The sequence below is a fragment of the Dermatophagoides pteronyssinus genome, unplaced genomic scaffold (genome assembly GCF_027571235.1).
Source record: "Dermatophagoides pteronyssinus isolate colony J.1.1.1.1 unplaced genomic scaffold, Derpt_VIB-CSIC_2022.12 sq0002, whole genome shotgun sequence".
Taxonomy (NCBI): Eukaryota; Metazoa; Arthropoda; class Arachnida; order Sarcoptiformes; family Pyroglyphidae; genus Dermatophagoides; species Dermatophagoides pteronyssinus.
In genome coordinates, this window is record NW_027461526.1 from 1,196,543 (window position 1) to 1,221,097 (window position 24,555).

At 33.2% G+C, this 24,555-nt stretch overlaps 11 protein-coding genes across 13 annotated transcripts; 5 read left to right on the forward strand and 6 right to left on the reverse strand.

Annotated features, from left to right (window-relative positions):
* Positions 1–449: 449 nt before the first annotated feature.
* On the reverse strand, positions 450–1,407 carry MBD-like (methyl-CpG-binding domain protein 2). The gene has a single exon (XM_027349886.2). It carries the CDS (start codon positions 1,295–1,297, stop codon positions 491–493), a length of 807 nt encoding a protein of 268 aa, XP_027205687.1. The 5' UTR covers positions 1,298–1,407; the 3' UTR covers positions 450–490.
* Positions 1,408–2,333: 926 nt separating this feature from the next.
* Positions 2,334–10,004, forward strand: LOC113799125 (activating signal cointegrator 1 complex subunit 3-like). Its single transcript, XM_027349718.2, has 2 exons — positions 2,334–6,341; positions 6,399–10,004. Exons 1-2 carry the CDS (start codon positions 2,481–2,483, stop codon positions 9,936–9,938), a joined length of 7,401 nt encoding a protein of 2,466 aa, XP_027205519.2. The 5' UTR covers positions 2,334–2,480; the 3' UTR covers positions 9,939–10,004.
* hpo (serine/threonine-protein kinase hippo) lies at positions 10,002–12,598 on the reverse strand. The gene is made up of 6 exons (XM_027349796.2): positions 11,787–12,598; positions 11,535–11,708; positions 11,265–11,477; positions 10,776–11,203; positions 10,458–10,721; positions 10,002–10,405 (listed from the first exon to the last, which is right to left on the reverse strand). The coding sequence occupies exons 1-6, from the start codon at positions 11,860–11,862 to the stop codon at positions 10,064–10,066; spliced, it is 1,497 nt and encodes a 498-aa protein (XP_027205597.1). The 5' UTR covers positions 11,863–12,598; the 3' UTR covers positions 10,002–10,063.
* Positions 12,599–12,741: 143 nt separating this feature from the next.
* LOC113799184 (glutathione peroxidase-like) lies at positions 12,742–14,886 on the forward strand. 2 transcript variants are annotated; one of them, XM_075824817.1, is made up of 4 exons: positions 12,742–12,879; positions 13,948–14,172; positions 14,247–14,496; positions 14,557–14,886. In XM_075824817.1, exons 2-4 carry the CDS (start codon positions 13,948–13,950, stop codon positions 14,736–14,738), a joined length of 657 nt encoding a protein of 218 aa, XP_075680932.1. In that variant the 5' UTR covers positions 12,742–12,879; the 3' UTR covers positions 14,739–14,886. The 2 variants fall into 2 exon arrangements, with proteins under 2 accessions (XP_075680932.1, XP_075680931.1); XM_075824816.1 differs by lacking the exon at positions 12,742–12,879 and having other exon boundaries at positions 13,950–14,172.
* A 123-nt stretch (positions 14,887–15,009) lies between these two features.
* LOC142646294 (uncharacterized) lies at positions 15,010–16,340 on the forward strand. The gene has a single exon (XM_075824804.1). It carries the CDS (start codon positions 15,106–15,108, stop codon positions 16,291–16,293), a length of 1,188 nt encoding a protein of 395 aa, XP_075680919.1. The 5' UTR covers positions 15,010–15,105; the 3' UTR covers positions 16,294–16,340.
* On the forward strand, positions 16,315–16,876 carry Pldn (biogenesis of lysosomal organelles complex 1 subunit pallidin). The gene has a single exon (XM_027349909.2). It carries the CDS (start codon positions 16,426–16,428, stop codon positions 16,771–16,773), a length of 348 nt encoding a protein of 115 aa, XP_027205710.1. The 5' UTR covers positions 16,315–16,425; the 3' UTR covers positions 16,774–16,876.
* On the forward strand, positions 16,863–19,065 carry Nox (NADPH oxidase). Its single transcript, XM_027349772.2, has 3 exons — positions 16,863–17,454; positions 17,514–17,838; positions 17,892–19,065. The coding sequence occupies exons 1-3, from the start codon at positions 16,930–16,932 to the stop codon at positions 18,965–18,967; spliced, it is 1,926 nt and encodes a 641-aa protein (XP_027205573.1). The 5' UTR covers positions 16,863–16,929; the 3' UTR covers positions 18,968–19,065.
* On the reverse strand, positions 19,038–20,675 carry ND-49 (NADH dehydrogenase (ubiquinone) 49 kDa subunit). The gene is made up of 4 exons (XM_075824800.1): positions 20,144–20,675; positions 19,972–20,084; positions 19,560–19,918; positions 19,038–19,504 (listed from the first exon to the last, which is right to left on the reverse strand). The coding sequence occupies exons 1-4, from the start codon at positions 20,673–20,675 to the stop codon at positions 19,099–19,101; spliced, it is 1,410 nt and encodes a 469-aa protein (XP_075680915.1). The 3' UTR covers positions 19,038–19,098.
* Positions 20,676–20,715: 40 nt separating this feature from the next.
* LOC142646296 (L-serine dehydratase/L-threonine deaminase-like) lies at positions 20,716–22,135 on the reverse strand. 2 transcript variants are annotated; one of them, XM_075824810.1, is made up of 4 exons: positions 21,876–22,135; positions 21,545–21,816; positions 20,873–21,484; positions 20,716–20,791 (listed from the first exon to the last, which is right to left on the reverse strand). In XM_075824810.1, exons 1-3 carry the CDS (start codon positions 22,056–22,058, stop codon positions 20,875–20,877), a joined length of 1,065 nt encoding a protein of 354 aa, XP_075680925.1. In that variant the 5' UTR covers positions 22,059–22,135; the 3' UTR covers positions 20,716–20,791; positions 20,873–20,874. The 2 variants fall into 2 exon arrangements, with proteins under 2 accessions (XP_075680925.1, XP_075680924.1); XM_075824809.1 differs by having other exon boundaries at positions 20,716–21,484.
* A 173-nt stretch (positions 22,136–22,308) lies between these two features.
* LOC142646295 (L-serine dehydratase/L-threonine deaminase-like) lies at positions 22,309–23,628 on the reverse strand. Its single transcript, XM_075824808.1, has 3 exons — positions 23,315–23,628; positions 22,992–23,263; positions 22,309–22,934 (listed from the first exon to the last, which is right to left on the reverse strand). Exons 1-3 carry the CDS (start codon positions 23,495–23,497, stop codon positions 22,325–22,327), a joined length of 1,065 nt encoding a protein of 354 aa, XP_075680923.1. The 5' UTR covers positions 23,498–23,628; the 3' UTR covers positions 22,309–22,324.
* Positions 23,629–23,734: 106 nt separating this feature from the next.
* LOC113799303 (uncharacterized) lies at positions 23,735–24,299 on the reverse strand. The gene is made up of 2 exons (XM_027349920.2): positions 24,077–24,299; positions 23,735–23,984 (listed from the first exon to the last, which is right to left on the reverse strand). Exons 1-2 carry the CDS (start codon positions 24,175–24,177, stop codon positions 23,765–23,767), a joined length of 321 nt encoding a protein of 106 aa, XP_027205721.1. The 5' UTR covers positions 24,178–24,299; the 3' UTR covers positions 23,735–23,764.
* Between the last annotated feature and the right edge of the window lie 256 nt (positions 24,300–24,555).

A 24,555-nucleotide genomic window follows, 5' to 3' on the forward strand; every position in this document is an offset into this window, starting at 1 on the left:
ATACATACATGGATGCTATGAACATCGCAATATTGTGTTATATATGTATCATATATTTATTCAATGGGGTGTGAACGCGCGCCACCGCTATCATTATTTTTCAATCGGATCAAAAAAAAACATTCGAATTTTTTTTCGAAATTTTCATTTCAATATTTTTTTTAGAAAAAAAAATTTAATTAGAATCAATTAAATGATGATCATTTGATGATTATTATTCATTCGAAACAACCTATGAAAAAGACAATGAAAATAGAATGGGAAAAAAAATTGTTTTTGGATTTATGTGTTTGGAAAAGGCTGGAAATTTTTTTTGTTTTATGATGAGATGTGTTTACGATTTTATTTTGTTTTTGTTTCTTTTTTTGATCACGATGACAAAACGATGTTTGCTACTAAAAATGTTTGTTGGGTACATACATTTATATTTACATTTACAAAGAAAAATATAATTTTTATCGATAGTTTATTGATACATTTTTTCTTTTCATTATCGATTTATGGCATTGCGTAATTTTTGACGATATTTTCTAACCACTTCTTCCTGTTGTATTATGTCCTGTTCGGTAATCGTAATAGTATGTGATAATGGTTGATGAGGATTAATAAATGCCAATAAATTTCTCATTACATCTTCTTCATCCATTTCACGGCGAATACGATTAATTATTTTACGTTCTTGACCACGAATAGCTCGTTGATCATTGTATAGATTCGCATTTATTGAACGAAAAATGTCTGCGTTATTAGCTAATTTCGAATTGAATGTTCGAATATTTGGTGGTAATTGAAAATCGTCTAGACGTTCAAGTGCATGATTCGATGCTCGTTGTCCTTCCAATCTTCGAGGCCAAAACATTTGAAATGGTCGTTCAATGTTATCGGATTTGGGTTCATTAAAGCTTAAATTATGCTTACGACGTATATCTTTAATCTGTTGTAGATTTAATACTTTAGAATGATTGGAATTTGTCTTCATGATAGTGACTGGATGTTTGAAAAATGGATTTGTTTGTCGAACTGGATTGATTGTTGTTGGATCATGCTTGAGTGCACGATGATCATGAGCACCATAGGATCTTTTACTTTTTCGTAATAACAATGGATTAATCTTGCCCGAACGATAATCGAATGAAGATAAATCAATTGTGTGGCCAAGATATTTAGCTAGCTCTGCTTTCGTTTTGATACGCTGTCCATCAGGGCTGACATAGATAACATCGGTCTTGATTGTAAGTCCATTAGTACGTTTAACTTCCTCCCGTCTCCAACCATCCGGTAGAGCTGATGTTGACATATTTCGAATGTTAAACTTAATTTGGAAAAAAAAAATATCAAACAAATCACATGAAACAAACAAAAACGAGCTGCCGAAACTGAACAGCTATATCGACATAGATGGTCGAGATTTGATGTTCTAGAATTTGAATTTTTATTTGTGAACCATCATCGGTGTGTGGAAAAAAGTTCGACAATTTTTCTGCTACGGCTTTTTAATAGTTCGTTTGGAATATTTTATCATAAAACAATCAAAATGATATTCTTATTCAAAGATTGTTTTATCTTAATAATTTGTATCTTATTGAATGTCTATTGTAATGATTCGATCGAAGATGAATCATTGGATTTTTATTCTGATTCGATGCACAAAAAATCACGTTTTAAAGTCGAATTCGATTTTGAGAGAGCCACAATTCTTATTGTTATTTTATTGTTATTACTATTCCTCCCCGTTTGGCTTATTTGTTTCTTATCACGATCAGCTAGTCGTCTTCATTGGTCAAGTTATGATTATTTTCATCGTAAACAAGAATCATTGAAAAAACGATTCGAAGCAACCCATAAAACACCGGTAAATGTTTACGATGACAAAGATGATGATGATCGAATTATCTTGGCTAAACTTCAACAAAAAATGAACAATTTGAAACAATCGATGAAATCGGATACATTAGTGAGTGAGAACGATAGTGAAAAAGAATCCACAATCGAAATTTCGGCAAAGGATATGAATGTCAAATCAAGATTTGTCAAGAAAAACGTCAGCATCAAACGAAAAAGTGCAAAAGACATTAAAGTTCAGGAGAAAGTGATGACGACGAATAAGAATGTTAAAAGACACAATCTTGAATCTGATCAGAAAAAAACTTTGGAAGAATTCACCTCACTAGAATAGCAATCTTTTTATTTTTGATTTCTAATTTGTTTCTCTTAAAATAAAATTTTACGAATAAAATTCAAAAATTTATCAAAATTTACGTCTAAATATATTTTATGATGCTTAGGTAGAAATAGAGGCGCACAACAACAGAAAAAAATCCGGCTGCTTGACGCGTTTTGATGCAATTGTTGATATGTCTCGTGGAGATAGTTTGAATTGAATTCGATGTTCTTTACATCTGTTTATAAATTCGTTATTTTTTTACAGAATTTTTTTCTTCTTTTTCCTGTTGCATAAATCTTTTCGTTTAAAAGCAACAATGGACAATACCAAAAACAAATTATTCTCCACTTATATACGACAAAAAGTCAAGAGCCAAAAATACAATCCCGAAACTAATAAATTTGAAAATATTGGCAGCAGTAGTGATAGAAATTGTGACCAGATTTATAATGGATGTTTCACGCGTTTCAAACTGATGGAACAACGATTAACAGATGTGCTCGATGAAAAATTATTGCCTCGTTTCGAAAATATTGTCGAACATTTACGTAACATACAGAATCGTTCCGAAAAGTTCAATTCTAGATCATCATTTGATGATAGAAAATCAAAATCATCATTAATTAATAATGGCGACATAGAATTTTTCAGCCGACACAATATGAACACCAAAATTTGTTCAAATAACGAACGAATGGATATCGATCACGACAGGCCAATACAGAGTCCGGAATGTTTATACAAAGAACTTCTATCGTTAATCGCCGAATTCATACAAGTCATGGATAGATCTACACATCAGATTCTTGTGGAAAAAGCTGCTGTTTATCTTCTATGGGTATTATATGATTCATTTCAGACAGAATTCCAAACACAACAACCGATGACCGATAAAAATCAAACAACATTGAATTTCGCAAATATTAGCTCACATTACAATGATCTTGAATATATTCTATGCTTAAATCCGATAAAATATAATCTAATGGAAAAAATGTATCAATGTTGTCGTCAGATATTTCAGGTGATGGAGCCGAAATATTTGAATGAAATTTTCTTTTACGCCAGTGTTATTAAAAAAGTCACAACCGATCTTGAAAAGCAATCTTCCTATGAAAATTATGATTGGTACAATCAATTTACTGACCGTTTTTTTGCAGCTGATGATGTTGAAATTAAAATCGATCCTTACGCTAATAGTAAATTCAATTATATGTTAATGAATAAATACGATAAGCAAATTATTCACGAATGTACTACAGATTTTACAAAATTCAATCCAGATTATTCTAATTCGGAATTCATCCTGCAAAATTTACTTTATTCCAATTTAATTCCTCATCATCTGCAATCTTCAGGGTCAAATTATCAACCAAAACAAGAGGTTAACAATATCCCAAATGAAAATCAGCAAAAAATGTCATCTGAATTTCAAGTTGATATGGAAGATTCTTTGGCAAATAAGTCAACCGAAGATATTTTGGCCAAGTTATATGAAGAATTAACAACATTTATTGCCGATTATAATCAAACGAATTCGGATAAATTCTATCTGAGCGCCGAAGAATTGAATCAAATGGTTATGAATCGTTTGATCAACAGTGATAATGATAACGATAGTCTTTATGAAGAATTGACCAATCTACTTGGGGAAAAATACTTTCAATTAGTCCGAAAATTAATTTTTGTTTATAAACCAAATGTTCAATCAAATAACCAATCGATAAATGCTAATCAACCATCATCCTCAACATCCAAAAAAGGTAACAATAAAAACCTTGATGAAGTTTATCGACGTTTCAATTCATCTCGTGACACTGGATCTCATTCGATTCGGCCTTCGGTAGTTGTTACAACCGCTAAGGAAAAAGCATTGAAAAAGGAGATGCGTAAAATTGCCAAGAAAATCAATAAAGTACAAAAAAATACCGTTGACAATGATGAAATTGAACCTCAAAGTGATAAACTTTCTCTTGAAGATCTAGAACGTATGCGTGAAAAAAATCTTAAAGCATCAATTCGATCAATATTAGCACCAAAAATGGCCGAACAACTACGCCAATATCGTCCAGTTGAACAATATCCATTTGTTTATGACCTTTACCGTTCTATAAAAACTACAGCTTCTTACATTGCCGAAACAAAATTATTGCTTCCGATTGGATCCGAACGAAAAGAATTCAAAACGCATGACGAAGTTTATGTTCCGCTTCTTGCGAGCACTGATGAAACGCAAAAATTTTTAAATAATTTTTCACGTATTGAAATTGCCGATACTGATGAATTTATTCGAACCGGATTTGATGGTTTTGAAAAGTTGAACATCATTCAATCAGCAGTATTTTCTACCGCTTATCAATCGGATAATCAAAATATGTTGATATGTGCACCAACTGGTGCTGGCAAAACTAATATAGCCATGTTGGCCATATTGAACATATTGCGTTCATTTTCCGTAGATGATTCCGTGTCCAATATTGACTTAGCTCAATTTAAAATAATCTATATTGCTCCGATGAAAGCACTTTGTGCCGAAATGACTTCTACTTTTGGTCGTCGTTTGCAGCCATTTGGTGTTAAAGTTCGTGAATTGACTGGTGATATGCAGATGACCAGCAAAGAAATAATGGAAACACAGATGCTTGTTGTCACACCGGAAAAGTGGGATGTTGTTACGAGAAAATCTGTTGGTGATGTTCAACTTATGGATTTGGTTCGATTAATTATTCTGGATGAAGTTCACCTTTTGCAGTCAGATCGTGGTCATGTTGTCGAAACGATTGTGGCTCGCACAGTACGTTATGTTGAACAATCACAAAAATGTATTCGAATGATTGGATTATCAGCTACATTGCCCAATTATGTTGATGTTGCCCAATTTCTTCATGTTGATCTTTACAAAGGATTGTATGTATTCGACGATCGATTTCGACCAGTTCCATTGGCCAAAACTTTCATCGGTTGTAAAGCTCGTTCGAAAAATCAGCTCAATAGTGATATGGATGAAATAACGATGAAACGAGCTAGAGAAATATTACAAAAAGAATATCAAGTTATGATATTTGTACATTCAAGAAATGCTACAATGGCCATGGCAACCTATTTATTAGAAAAAACTCAATATAACGATCCCAATGACCGCGATGGTGGAGAAAGTTTACGATTAATGTTCCAGGCTGATACGGCAAGACTTCCCGGTTCAGATAATCTGATTTCCAGAGCTAGATATCGAAATTTAAACAAATTTCTTCTAAATGGCATTGGTATTCATCATGCTGGAATGCCACGATCGGAACGTAATATTGTGGAAAAATTATTTAGTCATGGCGTTATTAAAGTTCTAGTCTGTACATCTACACTAGCTTGGGGTGTAAATTTACCAGCACATTCTGTGATTATCCGTGGTACCGAATATTATGATCCATCGCAAGGTAGTTTTGTCGACATAGATATGCTTGATGTTATGCAAATTTTTGGACGAGCTGGTCGGCCACAATTTGATAGCGATGGCGATGCTACAATTATTACTACATATGACCGTTTACCACATTATCTCAGCATGTTGACCAATCAACTTCCTATCGAGAGTAAATTTTTAAAACGTTTGGTCGATAATTTAAATGCTGAAATTGTTCTCGGTACCGTATGCAACATCAGAGAAATTGTCGATTGGCTTAAATATACCTATTTGTATATTCGAATGCAACGAAACCCATTGGAATATGGTCTTAAAAGTATAGCAGCTCATGATCTTGGCCTTATCATTGATCATTTGACAAGTCTTGCAAAAATTTCTTCGGAACAATTAGATCGAGCACATATGATTCGATATAATCCCGAACGAGAAGGAACGGTAGATGCTACACATCTTGGCCGTATTGCTTCACATTTTTACATTCAATATGAAACCATTGTTCATTTTAACGAAAATCTTCGAGATGTCATGGATATTGGCAATATTTTTCATCTTATGTCATCGGCTAGTGAATTTCATCAGCTCAGAGTTAGAGAAGAGGAAATTGAACAGCTTCAAAATTTATGGAGTAAATGCAAATTTATGATCAATGGCGATCTAACTAGCACCGATACGAAGATTAACATTTTGATGCAATCCTGTATTAATCGATCGATTACTGAATGTCATTCATTGAATTCTGATATGATGTACATTCTTCAGGTATAAATTTGAGTTATTTTTTTATACTCTAGTTTGATTATCAATTATTTATGTTAGAATATGTCCCGTTTAACTCGTGGCCTGTTTGAGTATGTTATACGTCGAGGATGGCCGGTTTTGTCTGAAAAATTTCTGGATATTTCGTTGATGTTTGAGAAGCAAATATGGAATTTCGACACACCTTTATATCAATTTGAATCTGAATTGACAAGAGATGTTTTAGATAAGCTATCATTTATTCATCAAAGCAAAAATATTCAACATTATGATCTTAGAGAAATGGACGTTAATGAAATCGCCCAATTCATCCATGATAAACGATATGCTCCTATTGTTAAACGATTAGCTCAGACCATACCGTATGTTCAGATTGAAGCATCAGTCAAGCCAATAACGCGTACAATATTGACTATTTATATTGATGTTAAGCCAGATTTTGTCTGGGATGATAAATATCATGGAAAAGCAGCTCAACTTTATTGGATCTGGTTGACAGATATGGAAAACAATCATATTTATCATGCCGAACTTGGGCGTTTTATCAAAAAACAAGTAATTAAAAAAGAAACGCAACGTTATATTTTTACGATACCGTTATTGGACGCAGCATATCTTCAGAAACAATATCTAATCAATTGTACATTCGAATATTGGATGGGTGCGAAATGTGAAACTGAAGTATCTTGTCACAATTTACTATTGCCTGACAAGCATCTGCCCCATACTCCGCTTTTGGACTTGATGCCATTACCAATCAAAGCATTACAGAACGATGTATTCGAATCGATTTATCCGTTCTCTCATTTTAATCCGATTCAAACACAAATATTTCATACATTATATCATACTGATAATAATGTGCTGCTTGGAGCGCCAACTGGCTCCGGAAAAACAATTGCTGCCGAAATCGCTTTATTCCGTGTTATCAATACACGTCCTTGGGGCAAAATTGTTTATATTGCTCCATTAAAAGCATTGGTACGTGAACGTGTTGATGATTGGAAGCAAAAAATTGAAAAGAAAATTTCATTAAATGTTGTTGAATTGACCGGTGATGTTACCCCTGATTTGGCCACTATTGATTCCGCTCAGTTAATAGTGACTACACCAGAAAAATGGGATGGTGTTAGTCGTGGCTGGACATTTCGAAAATTTGTACGACAAGTTGCTCTTATTGTCATTGATGAAATTCATTTGTTGGGAGAAGAACGTGGTCCTGTTCTGGAAATGATAGTATCTCGTACAAATTTTATTCGTCGTCGTACTGGTGAAAATATTCGAATTATTGGATTGTCAACTGCTGTGGCTAATGCTCAAGATCTTTCATCATGGTTGGATATTCATAATGTTGGCCTTTATAATTTTAGTTCTTCAGTTAGACCGGTGCCTATCGAAGTTCATGTATCGGGATTCTCAGGCAAACATTATTGTCCGCGAATGGCTTCCATGAACAAACCAGCATATCGAGCAATCAAACAACATTCTCCAACCAAACCTGTGATTGTGTTCGTTTCATCACGTCGACAAACTAGGCTAACCGCTTTGGATCTCATTACATTAGTTGCTTCGGATGATCATACCATGGGCATACCGTTTTTACATATAGACAACGAAGATGAATTAGATGCATTATTAGAAACAGTTAAAGATTCATATTTGAAGCATACTCTTCGATTCGGTATCGGTATGCATCATGCCGGTTTGGTCGAGAATGATAGAAAACTTGTTGAACAATTGTTTGCTGAACAAAAGATTCAAGTTCTGATCACAACGGCCACATTAGCATGGGGAATTAATCTTCCTGCACATGCAGTCATCATCAAAGGCACCGAATTCTTCGATGGTAAAAAAGGTCGTTATGTTGATTTTCCCATAACAGATGTTTTGCAGATGATTGGTCGTGCTGGCCGTCCTCAATTCGATACTTCAGCAGTTGCCATTTTGTTTGTTCACGACATAAAAAAAGAATATTATCGCAAATTTTTATATGAACCATTTCCAGTTGAATCGCATCTGTTGGATGCATTTCCCGATCATTTAAATGCTGAAGTTATAACTGGTACTGTGAAAAATAAGCATGAAGCCATGGAATTTCTTTCATCAACATATCTTTATCATCGTATTATTAAGAATCCATCATATTATGGAGTTGATCTTGGAGAATTAAGTGAGCATCAACTCAGTGATGAAATGGTTCTTAACACTTTGGTAATCAAATTTCTTTCTACATATATTGATCAATGTGTTCAATTGTTAATCGATAATTATTGTATACGAGTAGTCGATGAAGAAAATCAATCGCAGGAACAATATGGAAAAGATGATAGCTTTGTCAATCAGTTTCTTTCGCCAACGCCATTAGGAAAAATAGCATCCTATTATTATTTATCATACAAAACTATTCGCTTATTTCAAGATCGACTTTGTTCTTCAGATCACAAAACAGATCAGCCACAATTCACCTACTATAAACCTAGTGAAATTCTCGATCTACTCACAATGGCTACCGAATATGCTACTCTCCCTGTTCGACATAATGAAGAATTATTGAATGCACAGCTTGCTAAAATATGTCCATTCAAAATGGAACGTCGTTCTATGGATTCACCACATACTAAAGCTAACCTGTTGCTTCAGGCACATTGTTCACGTTCTCCTTTACCGATTGTTGACTATTATACAGATTTAAAAACAGTTTTGGATCAAGTCTTGAGAATATTCCAGGCAATGATCGACATATCAGCTCTAAATGGATCACTTCCTACTACGATCAACATAATCAATTTACAACAAAGTATTATTCAGGCATCATGGCAGAATTCCAATCAATTATTGTTACTTCTCGAAACGGATCACAAATCTACAGCTAATGAATTTATTGATGATAATCTGAACGATGCTTCAGAATATTATCAAAATCGTCAACATCAAATGGACGCAGCCATCACTGATATTTGCAGACTTTCGAAAGAAATCTGTTCACTTCCGGTACTTTTACAGTTCTTGCAACAAAACAGTTATTCAAACAAACGAAATGATTCTAAATTATTCAAGGCATTCAAAGATCTTTTCGAAGAATATTCTATTCATCCGAATATACTTTCCCGCCTTTTCAAATCATTGACACAATTACCGCTGATAAATGTTGAAAAAATATCAATAAATAAGATTGTTGATGAAGACATGGATTCAGAAAGTTGGTTGCCACAAGAAATATTAAAAGAAAATACTTTCGTATCTCGACGTGATATTGAATGGCTTCAGCTCCAGCCATCTTCTGATTACTGTGTTTGTTGCCAATTAAAACGAATCTCTTTATCTTCTAATCAAAATCCTAAAAGTCAACGAGCATATTGTCCATCATTTCCAAAACCAAAATCAGAATCCTGGTATTTGATTCTTGGATGTGAAGAAGAATCCGAATTGATCACCATAACCAGAGTGCCTTGTATTCATCCATATTCAACACAGGTGAACATTCGATTTAGAACACCAGATATTAGATCATCAAAACGAATACTTTATACCCTATATTTGCTCAGTGATTGTTACATTGGTTTGGATCAACAATATAACATACCATTGCAAATTAATTGATTGATGTGCCTTTTTTTGTCAAAAAAATAAAATAAAATTTCACTTTACTGTGATAAATATAAATAATGTATGGAAGGCTTCATTTAATAAGATAGTATAAAAAAATAAGTTAGAAATTAATAATTCTAAAAATTTTGCTGTCGTTTCTTTTTCTGATCCATTGTATCTAAAATTGGCTGCCGTTTTGCAGCATAACGACGTCGTAATTCTTCGATTTCAGCCTCCATTTCCAGATCAAGATTGGCCATACGGGCTTTTAATTCATCCAGGCTAAGCAAACGCAAAAATTCGAAATCACCACCTAACATTATCGTTTTGGACAACGGATTATTGTTAATGGAACTTAATACCGAAGAGTTATTGTTATCATTTGATCCATCAGAATTTCCATTCCAACCATTTTCATTTTTGGCTGGATGTTCTAATAATGTGGCATCCATTGTTGGCATTGCATCGGATTTATAATTCTAAGAAACATTAAAAATGTCAATCCAAAAACTTGATTAGTCATTTGATTACCTTTTGCTTATCCTTAAGCTCGAAATGTTGCAAAAATGCAGGTTTCAGAGTTTTTTCCGAATCTTCGTCATCTGTTTCATCATTGATGATCAATGTTCCAAGATCCGATTCCACATCAGATGTGGTAAAATTGGTTCCAGCTGTTCGATTCATTTGTGAATCAGCTGTACGATTGACATCATTGGTTGGATAATTTGAAATTGATCGCAGCGTATTATCTTTGGCAGAGACCATTGTGGCGTTCAGATTATCGCCAAATGTGGACTGCAATATAAAAAATTACAAAAAAAAACGTTGTTTTAAAGGAAAAACCATTACCGAAGTATTTTGTTGATTCTGTTGAATCTCTTTGGCTTCAAGAATAATTTTCTGGATTATCGCTACGGATGGTGCTCGTTTAATGAATTCATGCTGAAGAAGCTCGTTTGCGGTCGCACGCTGTTCAGGATTTTTGACTAAACATTTCTGCACAAAATCAATAAATTCAGGAGACCATCTATCAGGATCACGAAATGACGGCGGCGGTTTTGTCGGTATCATGAAAATGGCACGCATCGGATGTATATCACCGTAAGGGGGTTTACCTTCGGCCATTTCTAATGCCGTTATCCCAAGACTCCAAATATCGGCCAAACAATCATAACCGATTTCTTGAATAACTTCAGGTGCCATCCAAAATGGAGTGCCAATGACCGTATTTCGCTTTGCCATTGTATCAGTCAGTTGCCCAGCGACACCAAAGTCAGCTAAAGAATGAAGTTGTTCAATAATGAATGCAATAAGTAAACAAAAAAATTTAATCAATACCAAGTTTAGCATGTCCTTCATTATTGAGCAAAATGTTGCCCGCTTTAATATCGCGATGAATTTTTCTATGGGTATGCAAATATTCCAAACCCAATAATGTGTCTTGTAATATGATCGATATTTCATCTTCAGTCAAGGTTTTTTTCCTGAAACGCATTATATCACTAACGGATCCCCCGCCACAATATTCCATAACGATCCATAAGTCGGAACCTTCATTTGTTAAATTTATCATTATTTGAGAATAATTTTAAAATAATGCCTATATACCTTTGAAATAGCTTCCAAAATATCGAACGACATAAAGACTTTCACATTGTTGCATAATAGAGATCTCTTTGATTATTTCGCCCAAATCGCTTTCGACTGGTACTTGCTTGATTGCAAGTATCTGACCAGATTCTTTATGTAATGCTTTGTATACCGATCCATAGGAACCTTCGCCTGTATGATAATTTTTTTAGACCAGAAACATTTAATATATTAATTAAACTTAAAATGCTTGAACAACATATTTATTACCTAATTTACAAAGAATGTCGAAAACTTCTTCAGGCTGTCTGGTCAATTGCTGTTCGCTTAACTTTTCAAGTGACATTAAAGAATTTTTTTTTAATTTCGTTTTTTCTTTGATTAGTATTTTTGTAAGCTAATTAATTTCAAAATCAATTGTCGCATTTATTCTGTTGTATTTAACTAAAACAGTGTACGCCACAAAATTAATCCTTCAGTTTTGAATACCAACTTGCAATGATCATATAGGCATTTATTATTATTATTTTTCTTTGTCATTATGCTTTCCGGCCACTAATATGGTTAGTTAGTTGAATGTACTCATATGATTATCACAATTGAGGAAGATGTTGTTTGATATTGTTGATTGAGCGATGATGATGATGACAAATTTTAATGTTGTTGCATGCAATAATCGTAGTCGATGATTTAAAATGTAAAATAGCTATTTTTGTCGATTCCCTGTTTGCATAGCAGTGGACACAATTTGTATACGTTTTTTTTCGAAATTTATTCAATAATTTGTATATGAAATTTTATATGATCAGCTAAGATATGAATCTTTAGGCGATGATTCATCAATGCTCAACAACAACATGATTGATTGATTAGTTAACGTTATTATCAACTGTCAATATGAATCATATTTTCATCATGATTCGTAGTGATTTGAATTATTCGTTAAAAATTTACATCGATTAGATTTAGAAAAACAAGTTTAACAAAAACAAGAACATTAAATTCTAATGATCATATTGTTAATTGAAAATAAAGCAATGATCATTTCATGAAAAAAGGGGCGCAAATGCATTTATTATCACTTGAACATGCTTGGTTATATCCCCTGATTCATTTTCCAAAAAAAAAGTTGGTATAGTCGATTTTCTATTTTTACCTAATGAGCTTTTGTTGAAAATTTATTGTGACATTCAATGGTTTTTTGCGTTTGTTTTGGATACATGTCTGTTTTCACTCAATTCGGCATTCAGGCTCGAAATATTCCTCTTTATTCAGATTCATGCGTTTTAATCGATAAATGATTTCGTCACTAAGAATTTTAAATTGATTTGTATCGTGACAACTATTTGAATTGACAGAAAAGGTAAGATGAATACTTCCGAAAATGAATATTATATCGCTTTCCTTTGTTTGATGGTTACTAACTCTCATTTTAAAAAAATTGAATACAGTTGTTGATTATCATCAAATTATCATCGATTAAATTTATATTTTTTTTTGCAGGTATTTATTAATTCATTTTTCTATATTAATGAATTGGTTTTGATTTGAGATTCATGGATTTGATATGATAATTTTTACAAAAAGATGTATCAAATATAAATCTTAGGATGTACGTGTATGAGAAACCTTGATTGTCGTTAAGATGGTGATGATGACAAGTGTAAATGCCATCATCAAGGTCGATATGTTTTTATTTTTGTTAATGTTGGTTTTTCAAAAATGATCAATGATTTAAGGAATCGATTGACAGAAAAAAATAAAATGAAAAGGATTCGGTAAAAATGAAATGACTCGTTTTCCAAAATGAATAATGACAAAATTTTAACCGTCCAATCGATTTACTGAAAATGCACTGTCAATTTAGAAAGCAATTTTAATTTTAATTTCTATAATAAGCGTAGTACTATATCGTTTCGAGTGTGTTTTTTCGGTTAAACAAAACCATTAAGAAAAAGGTAAAGTTGATTAGTAAAAGTTGATTCTTCACTTTTCCAAGTGCATTTTTTTGTTTACCATTTTCAAAGTTACTATTTGAAAGCTTCCAATAGTTTCACCTGTAGTAGTATCTCTCTATCTATATCTTTCTCTAAGTATGTGCAGTTTGATTATCAATATTTTATGACAACCAATTTGATTATAGTGAAAACTAGCATTGCAAGCCATTGGCCATTGGCTTCGTCCACTAAGTGGACGAAGTCTAGCTTAGTCAAAAGGCCAAGTCCAATGCAAGCCAGCCATTTGTTTATGTAAAAAATCAAAAGATCCTTATAAATAAAAAATGCAAGCCATCCATTTTTCGAGCATGCGCATTGAAATAGAAAAAAGTGTTTCGTCTCAGCCAGCCAGCCAGTCAGTGTTTTACTTTTTTATGTTATTAGATAACACAATATCTATGATACAAAGATATGACTGTATTTCAACATTACAGATGAGCAGCATTGCAACTAAAATCATTCGTAATTACGACTTGATCACAGCAGCATCATTCTTCTTGAATAATAAACATATTATTCCCTTAACATCATCCTGTTTATTGTTTAAACATTCGAATTTTTTCAACAATAATCAAACGAGAAAAATGTCTAGTGACAGTGATTGGAAATCAAAAGAATCAATCTATGAATTTTCTGCTAAAGACATCGATGGTAATGATGTAAGTTTTTGAAATTTTTTTGTACTTTAATTGTACTATGAAAGGACTTTTCAATTATTCATCATTATTGATAGGTATCGATGGAAAAATACCGAGGTCATCCATTGTTGGTCGTTAATGTGGCCACACATTGTGGATTAACTAAAGCAAATTACAAACAATTGAATGAATTGTATGATCAATTTGAAGAGAAAGGTCTTCGAATCGCTGCATTTCCATGCAATCAATTCGCTGGACAAGAACCTGGCTGTGATGTGGAGATCAAAGAGTTCATCAAAAAGAATGGTGTTCGATTCGATATGTATGCAAAGGTTGATGTCAATGGTAAGTTTCTGTAACGATCAATTATTATTCATCAGTCAAACTAATATGCGATTTATAAAGGCGATTCGGCTCACCCAATGTACAAATGGTTGAAAGCTAAACAACATGGATTTCTTGGATTTGATGGCATCAAATGGAATTTCACTAAATTTTTGATCAATAAAGAAGGTCAAGCTATAAAACGATATGCACCAACAGTTGAGCCGAAAAATATTGAACCGGATATCGCAGCCATACTCTAATGTGTTTCTACACATTCTTATTTTTGTTTGATATAACCTATTCGATGATTATTTTTTAGTTATTAAGATGTTTTTGTTTTTATTTTCATCGATATTGTATTTGATTGATCCAGTCAATAAAAATAAAAACTATTTCCAAACAAATAAATATTTTTTTGTTACACAAATAACCTTATCGTAGGAGTTTCCATTCAAATTGGGTTCACCTCTTCTCATTTGAATGGCCATCGGTTTGCATATTTCGCATTGATTGATCTTTTATGTTGAAATAGTGAAATGTTATGTTTTTCGATTTCGCGCATTTTATAAATATTTTTTTTTGTATTTAAAAATTTAATTCAAAAACGAATAATCAAAAAGATTTATAATGATTATCGATTGTGATGTTTCGATTAGTCATCCTCATTCCACTCCAAATCGTTATTCTCAGGCAAAAATTGGTATCGGTTTCAATAAAAAAGATCATTGTTATTATTTGGTCATTGTACGTAACAAACAAAATGATCGATTTCGTTTGAATGCATCAAATTTTGTCATTCGTGCCGAAACATTTATTATCACGAATCCAAAAAAGATGATCATGTTGAAAAATATCGATTATTTAGCTTTTGATATGTTCAAAAGATTAGCCGAAAAAATACGTACAAATTATCAACCATTGCCAGCAGTACCATCGGTGGAAACTATTTTGCAATGCAAGTTAATGCCGCGATGTGCAGTGATCAATAATGCTAATCAGATAAAAAAATTAGACAATCCTATTTTAGTCAATGTTAAAATAGAACATGTTGAAACTCTGAGATTGCATCATATCGATAAGTTATGGTCGCTTAAAAAATTATCAGAACTCACCATAACCGGCTGTAATCTGATCAAAATACCTTTCGCCTTGAATCGATTAAAACATTTAGCTCATTTAAATTTGAGTAATAATCAAATCGAAGAAATTCCCATGTGGTTTACACAAGAAATGCGGCAATTGAAAACAATCAATTTGAGCCATAATCGTTTACGATTAATACCGTATGAAATTATTGGATTGAAAAAGTGTCATATTCTCGATTTTCATCATAATCTAATTGAACATTTTCCTTCATCCTTACTATATCAAATAATTCGTTTTCCTTTTCAATATTCTAAAATTGATTTCTCCCATAATTTTATGCGTGCTTTTCCCTTTGTAAATTATCAGAATTTCACTGAAAGTGAATCACAATGTATATTCAAGATCGATTCCAATCCATGGAAAGAACAAGAAAATTATTCATTTGAAAGATACCCTTTCGACCCAAAAACTTTGTATGAAAAATGTTTAGAAATCGTCTTTATGAATTCGAAATTGAAAGAAAAACTGTTTGATCATCGACAAACGCCTAAACAAATTTATGATCATCTGCAAAGAGTTCTATTTATTTGTAATCAATGTGGACGATTGAAACTTCGAATGGGCATTATAATGGCTGAATTAAGCAATAATGTTTTCGTGTTTGCCAATAGAATTTTGAACGAAAATATTCCTAGATATCGAATCATTTGTCATGATTGTTTCATTTGAATTTTTTAAAGACTTTTTTAAAATCATCTATTTTCGTCCAGTATTTACTGTCAAGTGTAAATAGCTTTTTATTTAGTCATGCATTTGTTCAAATAACGCCATACAGAATTTAAAAATTCTTAAATCATTAAAATGAGCCAACGATTAATCGACGAAGTTGTTACTCATCATGTTTCCCTTTGTAAATTATTATCAGAAGAAAATGAACGATATAACAATTTATTTGAGCTAAATGAATTTGATAAAACAATGTCCGAGATGCAGATTTATTTAAGAAAATTACGCAATATTCAGAAAGAAATGTCAACATTAACTTCTCAGACACGTGATCTTCGAAAACGTGCTGAATATTTGCAGCAATTGAAACAGAAAAAAGATGAAAATTATGCCTATGAATTGGAACGAATCAAACAGATGGAACAATCGTTGAAGCCGATCAAACCGTCCACATCATCATCATCGCCATCCCAGTCAAGTTAATGTGATTCAAGTTGGATTTTTTCTTCACTCATACTCATATCAAATCGAAAGAAAGATGAAAAAAACTTAAAATAAAATAAATGCTATTTTTTCAATTTTCAAATTTATTCATTTTGTTTTTTAAATTTAAAATTAATTGTTCGTTTGACTATAATCATGACTTTGTTGTTTCATAAGCTTCGTTGGGGCTATATTCGTAATAATTTGCAAAGTTTTTTCTTTACAATCACATACATTGCAATAACATTATCATTGTTTATTTATCGATTCGGCCAATATGCGGACACAACAACTGCATTGGCCCTTGCTCGTGCTTCCGCTATCGCAATCTATTGGCAATCCGGTTTGATCATAGTTTTAATATTGCGAAAATCAATCAGCTATGTTCGATCGTTTGGTCTGGCACGATACTTACCTTTGGATCATTTCGTTTATTTTCATAAATTAACCGGATGGTCTATCGCATTTTTTTCATTGGTTCATACGCTTGCACATCTTTATAATTTTCTCGCCTTGACAGATATAACTACAATTTCGTATTGGGACTTCCTTGTATCAGTCAATCTTGGTATCGGATGGTTTTACGGTTCTGCATGTCTCACTGGTTGGATTTTGGTCCTCCTACTGGTTATCATGTTAATATTTTCGATGAATTTTGTTCGTCGTACAGGAAATTTCGAAGTAAGCCCCATCAATCATTTGATATCAATTCAATTTAACATTAAAAATTTGTTATCAAGATTTTCTATTACTCTCACAAGCTTTATGTATTCTACATTCTGGTCCTATTTTTGCATGCTAGTTCAACTCTTCATTGGTTGACAGCACCATTGATATTTTTGTTATTCGAAAAAATTTCCGCCTATTATCGAACAAAAAAATATTATCATGGTCAAACATATGTGATCGAAGGAACAATGTTACCATCGCGTGTTTTACGTTTAATTATACGAAAGCCAAAGTATTTTCATTTTGTTCCCGGTGATTTTATCTACATGATGGTGCCATCAATTACTAAATATGAATGGCATCCAATGACCATAAGTTCGGCTCCTGAGGACAAAGGTAGGAGTCTATATGTTTATCTGTGAAATTTAAAATTGATATAATCATTATAGAATTAACTTTGCATATACGAGCTGTCGGTGAATGGACTAATCGATTATACGATCATTTTGATCATGCTAAAACTTTGACATTGAAAAAAATGTTAGAGGAATGGAAATGTCTGGATTTCCACCCTTTGTTTAAAAATACTGATCAAATCAACAAATTTGATGTGAATTGTGATCACGCACTCGATCACAAAGTTCATAATGTTGGCAATTCACTACAGAAACGTACAATGATACTTCCAGTTCCAGAAGACTGTGACGAAGATGGCTGTGGTAAGATCAAGAAGCAGATTAGCATCGAAAATTCCGATAACGAATCCGAATCTGGCAGTGGTATGGTAACCATTGAATTGAATCAGATTTCCCCGAAATCTGCGTCAGAAACTCATGTATCCGAAAATCATATTCAAAAACCTTTAGCATTATTGAAAAATATTCATAAAGATGTTCAAACAAATGCGGTCTTTCTCAAATCACCTTTAAAGATTCATTTGGATGGTCCTTATGGTGCTCCTTCATCCAACATTTTTGAAAGCGAACACGCCGTATTGGTCGCAACCGGAATCGGTGTAACTCCATTCGCATCGATTCTTCAGAGTATCATGTATCGACATATCGAAAAAACTCGCCATTGTCCTTTATGTAAACATAGTTGGACCGAACGAGTACCATCTCGGCATATAAACAATTTGAAAAAAGTTGATTTCATTTGGATCAATCGGAATCAAACAAGCTTTGAATGGTTTGTAGAGATGTTGTCTGATTTGGTCGAACAACAGTCGACGATTTCGATCAAAGATGATCGGTTTTTTGACATTCATATGTACGTTACGAATAAAGATGGTGAAAAATCTGCATATTCTGATCAATGGACAAAAGGTTCATCAATAATCGACCGTTCAAACAGTATGATCAATTGGCGTTTTGGTCGACCAGAATGGGATGGTATTTTTCAGAATATCCGACAACAAAAACGTGGCAAAGTAACATTTTTCTATTGTGGTCGACCCGATTTAAGTGGATATTTGAGGCAAAAATGCAGTGAAAATGATTTTGTTTTTAAAAAAGAAGTTTTCTAGACCTTGTGTTATGTTAAAAATCATTTTTTAAAATTGTTTATAAAAGTAATAATTAAAACTATTTTAATAATTAAACAAAATTCGCTTTTTAATATATCCCACTTTATACAACACAAAATAATTTTAATTGTCTATCTATCAACTTCACCAAACACAATGTCCAGTGTACCTATAATGGCGACAATATCGGCAAGAAAAAGATTTTTACCGATATGATCGAGAGCGGCAAGATGAGCAAATCCAGGTGCTTTGATTTTGCATCGATATGGACGAGATGTTCCATCACTGACGATATACAATCCGAATTCGCCTTTCGGAGCTTCGATAGCAGTATAGGTAGATCCGGCTGGAACCTGATAACCTTCGGTGAACAATTTGAAATGATGGATAAGAGCTTCCATTGAATTTTTCATTTCAGCACGACTTGGTGGCACAATTTTGTTGTCATCGATTTTGATTTCACCTAACGGCATATTATTCAATGCTTGGTTGATTATGCGGATTGATTGACGCATCTCGTGCATTCGACAAAGATATCTAATTACAAGTCAAAAATAATGAATTGAATTCAATTTTCACGTGAAAAAATTACCTATCATAACAATCCCCATTAATGCCAATAGGTACATCAAAATCAAATTCTTCATACGAATCATATGGTTGAGTTTTACGAAGATCCCATTTGATTCCACTACCCCTTAACATGACACCACTGAAGCCAAAATTTAGAGCATCTTCAGCCGAAACAATACCAATATCAACAGTACGTTCTTTCCAGATACGACTTTCGGTAAGCAAATCTTCTATTTCATCAATGCGTTGAACAAAATTCAATGCCCATTTGTATATATCATCCATAAGACCAATTGGTAAATCTTGGGACACTCCTCCAGGACGAACATATGCAGCATGCATTCGGGCACCACTTACTCGTTCATAGAATTCCATCAACTGTTGAATAATTGCTAGAATTCAATTCAAAACATCAAGCGAAAAATACAGACCTTTTCACGTTCTTCAAATAGCCAAAAGAATGGAGTCAATGCGCCAACATCAAGAGCATGAGTGCCGATAGCCATCAAATGATTTAAAATCCTAGTTATCTCACCGAATAAAACTGTAAACAAAATATTGAGTTATTATTTTACTTCAAATTAGCAGCAATCATCTGTTCACCTCGAATATATTGTGCTCGTTTAGGTGCTCTAATATTCAGCATTTTTTCGATTGCCAAAGCATAACATTGTTCGTTAGTCATCATTGATACATAATCAAGCCGATCCATATATGGCAAAGCTTGTGTATAGGTTTTATATTCCATTAATTTTTCGGTGCCTCGATGAAGAAGACCAATATGTGGATCAGCACGAACTACATATTCCCCACGAAGTTCCAAAGCCAATCTTAATACCCCGTGTGCTGCTGGATGCTGAGGACCAAAATTAATCACAATGTTGCGAAATCGCATCTGAGGATTGTCTCTCGTAACATTTCTTGAAAGTTTTCCACGATATTCATGATCAACTAAAAAACATTCTTCTTCAAATTCTTGATAGAATTGTTTGTCTGGATACCATTTTTTAGCATAACGCCTTTGCTCAAACGAAGAGTTATTCACAGTTGATAATGTTGGTGCCAGACATTTGGCTGCATTGTTGACCGAGGACAATCGGTCTAGATATTTTGCGAAACGTGGTAAATTAATCATTCTGCACACAGACCCACACAATTATTCTCAACACCGGAGATAATCATGAAGATGTTTTCGTTTTTACTCGACTTTTGAGTGTCTGCAACCAGATGACCTACGCGAAATGAGAATCGCTTGGGTGCAAATAGTTGGAAATTCAAATTGAAAATTTAATTATAAATTGAATTTTTTTTTAGTTTTTTTTTCCTATTTACATTTAAATATCATGTAAACCAAATAAATCTCTATATTCTTTCAAATGATTAAGAGAAATTTCACATCCACCACACACAATCACTACAATAGGTCCTTTATTATCATTGATCTCAGGTTCTCCTTTTTTATCCGATAAACTCTCAGAAAGATCTTCTTTTTTTGTAAGGATTCGTTCGACGATTCCGGTATAAATGGCAGCGATCGAAGTTGCACAGGCTAAGCCAATTATAAATCGATGATCATTTGCAAAGTGAATACAAGTTTTGGCTGCTTCAGCATCGGTAATCAAACGTGACAAAATTTGTGGTTGATTTTCACGAAAATATTTCACAACTTGTTCACAAACTTCATTCGCAGCCAAAGAACTGACTAGCGAAGTAATTTTATCTAGTCGGGTTCTACGTCCACCATTTTTGACGCATATATTAAATGAATGAGTTCCCTCGGTTTCCATGGCCAAGATTTTAGTACATTTTTGCCAACCTTGACGTCGAATGCCTTGAACAATACCGCAGACAAGACCACCGCCTCCGCAACATGTTACGATAATCGATGGTATCTCACCATCAAGATCTTCGGCTATTTCATCAACAATGGTCGAATGCCCTTGCCTTTGTAAAAATTAAACTATGTCAATGCAATTTCGATATCAATTTTATTTGAAATAGTACCATAAGGCTTGATGATCAAATGGATGCACCAAAAATGTTGACTTCGAATCGATTGTCGTTTCAATTGCATATTGATTCGCCTGTTCCCAAACAGTTCCATAACGTTCTACGGTAGCTCCATATTCGCGAACTGAATCACAAATCAAGCTAGGTGTTTTCTGCCCAACGATTATATGACATGGTATGTTTAGCTTCATAGCTGCATATGCTGTTGCTAAGCCTGCATTACCTCCGGATGGACAAACTACCTCAGTGTATCCATTCGATAAAGCCTGCATATTGACGTACGGAAAATTTCAGTTGAAAACGCATTAAATTGACAATCACTCACATATTTGCATAGATTGGCTATTCCTCTTAATTTAAAACTGCCTGATGGTTGTAAGTTATCCATTTTTAGATAAACCTTTCTACCACCACAATGTTTTTGAAGTGGAACGGATTCAATCAATGGTGTTCGAACATAGATACTACCATTAAAATTTTGTTTTGTTGCTAATTTTGGCGAATTCATTTTGAATCAATGGATATAGCAAGATGAACATGAAAGCAAAAATAAATAAAAATTTGTCAAAGGCTCGTTCCATTTTGTCAACAAAATGATAATTTAACGCTTGCATCAATCATTGCATTGCTGATAAAACATGATAAGACATTGACTTTAATTTTTTCTATTTCGAGAGATTCATTTTTTTGAGTTTATGCATTTTATGTATGTAAATTGTTCTTATCATAAATTACTTTGAAGGTTTATTTCATATAACTAAAAGATCAAAAATTTCAAATTTTATTTAAACTAAACATTTTTCGATATTCTTCAATAATATTAAGACTTATTTCACCCCCACCGCATACCAAAATGACGATCGGGCCTTCTGTTTCATTCATCTCTTGTTCGTCGCGTCGATCATAAAGCGTTTCATGTAGATCTTCATTTTTTGTCAATATCCGTTCGACGATGCCAGTATAAACAGAGGCCATCGTAGTTGCTGAAGCTAAACCTACCAAACATCGGTGATCATTTGCAAAGCGAATACAAGCTTCGGCAGCTTCAACGTCGGTTACCAAACGTGATAAAATCGGTGGATTACATTCACGAAAATATTGCACAACTTGTTCACAAACTTCATAAGTGCCTAAAGTATGAACAATCGAATTTATTTCATCCAATCGAACACGTTTACCACCTGCTTTTACGCATAAATTAAACGAATGCGTTCCTTGTGTTTCAATAGCCAATATTTTGGTTCGTTTCTCCCAACCATGGCGTCGAATACCTTGAACAAGACCACAAATTAATCCACCACCACCGCAACAAGTTACAATAATCGATGGAGCTTGCCCATCAAGATCTTCAGCTATCTCATCGATAATAGTTGAATGTCCTTGCCTGACGATGTATAATTAGTTTAATCGATATTCAAAACACAAACCTAACATCTATTACCAAACAGCTAAATGATCAAATGGATGAACCAAAAACGCAGTCTTCGTATTGGTTGTCGTTTCGACTGCATGCTTATTTGCCTCTTCCCATGTATCGCCAAATCGTTCCAATGTAGCACCATAAGATCTCATGGCATCACAAAGAGCCATCGGTGTTTTACGTCCAACAATAATGTGGCAAGGAATTTGTAATTTCATTGCCGAAAACGCTGTCGCTAGTCCTGCATCGCCATCAGATGGGCATACAACCTCCGTAAATCCGTTCGATACGGCCTGGTTTAAATTTTTGTCAATTTAAAATTTCGACAATCAAAAACATCTTACATATTTGCAAAGATTGGATATCCCACGTAATTTAAAACTACCAGATGGTTGACAATTTTCCATTTTTAGATAAACCTGGCGGCCAGCACAATATTTACGAAGTTCAATCGATTCGACCAAAGGTGTTCGAATATAGATGTTACCTTCGAAGTATTTTCTTGACGGTGATTTCGGTGATTCCATGTTTTTCCTTAGGTGGAATCGATATGTCGACGACAAATGTATCAATAAACAAATATTGGAATGAATTAATGAACAAACTAACCATCCTGTTTTCTGGTTTCATATCGACCAATTTTCTCTTTTCAAGTGAATGCAATTCAATGATAATCAAACATAATCAATCAATGAACAACAATATCTAACAGCTACTGGATGCATGCATGAATGTATTTAAATTAGATAATTGAAAAAAAAATCTTTCTTATGAGATAAAATATATTTATTATGTTAAGACATATTATTATCAATTTTATATTTATCAACAGCTTCTATGAATAATTTTTTTGTCTTATCACAAAGTTTGGATAGCTCTTCAAAACCATTCAACAGGGCATCATAAACATTCAAACTGTTACGTGTTTGAATTTGTAGTTGAAAATATTCTTCACTTGGATGCGGTATCGAATAACCACAAAATTCAACATTTGGATTCTCCAGTATCTGATTTCTAAATTGAATGTGGGAAATTTAAAACAAAAAAAAGTAAAACTTCTTTAGTCAATACTTTTATTGATTGGATGAACCAAAAAACGTACTAACCTTAGAACATTGGCCAACGTATGATCTTCAAAGAAAAACTTGAATGTTGCACATGTTTTATCATCATTAATGTACGATGTTTCGAAAAAAGATTTATCCATTTTTTTTGAAACAACAATTACACTACTAATCAAAAAAAACAAGATCCAATATAAAATTAAAAATGATGAATAAATGAATACATGTGCATTGATTTATATCCACATTATGGGTTCAGATAGATCGAAATCGTTTGACGATAATCATAAAAAGGAGGGAATGAAACAATCAATTTCATAAACTACGAGATAATTATTTTTCTTAATTTAATTGGAAAATTGACAAACTGATAAATTTATTGAGCCAATAAAATCAAAAATCTATTAGTCAAAATTTAAAAAAGTAGTAATGAAAATAAACAAAATAATTTTGATTAGGTACATAATTTAGATTGAAAAATTCTCGTTATTTATGAACAATGTAGCTGTCATTAATGAGCA

Coding starts and splice junctions, on each gene's coding strand:
- MBD-like (XM_027349886.2), bottom strand. CDS start 1,297: ATGTCAACATCAGCTCTACCGGATGGTTGGAGACGGGAGGAAGTTAAA.
- LOC113799125 (XM_027349718.2), top strand. CDS start 2,481: ATGGACAATACCAAAAACAAATTATTCTCCACTTATATACGACAAAAA. Junction 6,342..6,398: donor ATATGATGTACATTCTTCAG/GTATAAATTTGA, acceptor TATTTATGTTAG/AATATGTCCCGTTTAACTCG.
- hpo (XM_027349796.2), bottom strand. CDS start 11,862: ATGTCACTTGAAAAGTTAAGCGAACAGCAATTGACCAGACAGCCTGAA. Junction 11,478..11,534: donor TTTTGGAAGCTATTTCAAAG/GTATATAGGCAT, acceptor TAACAAATGAAG/GTTCCGACTTATGGATCGTT. Junction 10,406..10,457: donor AGCTTAAGGATAAGCAAAAG/GTAATCAAATGA, acceptor AATGTTTCTTAG/AATTATAAATCCGATGCAAT.
- LOC113799184 (XM_075824817.1), top strand. CDS start 13,948: ATGAGCAGCATTGCAACTAAAATCATTCGTAATTACGACTTGATCACA. Junction 14,173..14,246: donor AAGACATCGATGGTAATGAT/GTAAGTTTTTGA, acceptor CATTATTGATAG/GTATCGATGGAAAAATACCG. Junction 14,497..14,556: donor TGCAAAGGTTGATGTCAATG/GTAAGTTTCTGT, acceptor CGATTTATAAAG/GCGATTCGGCTCACCCAATG.
- LOC142646294 (XM_075824804.1), top strand. CDS start 15,106: ATGATTATCGATTGTGATGTTTCGATTAGTCATCCTCATTCCACTCCA.
- Pldn (XM_027349909.2), top strand. CDS start 16,426: ATGAGCCAACGATTAATCGACGAAGTTGTTACTCATCATGTTTCCCTT.
- Nox (XM_027349772.2), top strand. CDS start 16,930: ATGACTTTGTTGTTTCATAAGCTTCGTTGGGGCTATATTCGTAATAAT. Junction 17,455..17,513: donor GTCGTACAGGAAATTTCGAA/GTAAGCCCCATC, acceptor TTTGTTATCAAG/ATTTTCTATTACTCTCACAA. Junction 17,839..17,891: donor TTCGGCTCCTGAGGACAAAG/GTAGGAGTCTAT, acceptor TAATCATTATAG/AATTAACTTTGCATATACGA.
- ND-49 (XM_075824800.1), bottom strand. CDS start 20,675: ATGATTAATTTACCACGTTTCGCAAAATATCTAGACCGATTGTCCTCG. Junction 20,085..20,143: donor ACGAGCACAATATATTCGAG/GTGAACAGATGA, acceptor TTTTGTTTACAG/TTTTATTCGGTGAGATAACT. Junction 19,919..19,971: donor TATTTGAAGAACGTGAAAAG/GTCTGTATTTTT, acceptor ATTATTCAACAG/TTGATGGAATTCTATGAACG.
- LOC142646296 (XM_075824810.1), bottom strand. CDS start 22,058: ATGAATTCGCCAAAATTAGCAACAAAACAAAATTTTAATGGTAGTATC. Junction 21,817..21,875: donor TAGCCAATCTATGCAAATAT/GTGAGTGATTGT, acceptor GTCAATATGCAG/GCTTTATCGAATGGATACAC. Junction 21,485..21,544: donor TTTGATCATCAAGCCTTATG/GTACTATTTCAA, acceptor ATTTTTACAAAG/GCAAGGGCATTCGACCATTG.
- LOC142646295 (XM_075824808.1), bottom strand. CDS start 23,497: ATGGAATCACCGAAATCACCGTCAAGAAAATACTTCGAAGGTAACATC. Junction 23,264..23,314: donor TATCCAATCTTTGCAAATAT/GTAAGATGTTTT, acceptor AATTTAAACCAG/GCCGTATCGAACGGATTTAC. Junction 22,935..22,991: donor TTTGATCATTTAGCTGTTTG/GTAATAGATGTT, acceptor ATACATCGTCAG/GCAAGGACATTCAACTATTA.
- LOC113799303 (XM_027349920.2), bottom strand. CDS start 24,177: ATGGATAAATCTTTTTTCGAAACATCGTACATTAATGATGATAAAACA. Junction 23,985..24,076: donor ACGTTGGCCAATGTTCTAAG/GTTAGTACGTTT, acceptor CATTCAATTTAG/AAATCAGATACTGGAGAATC.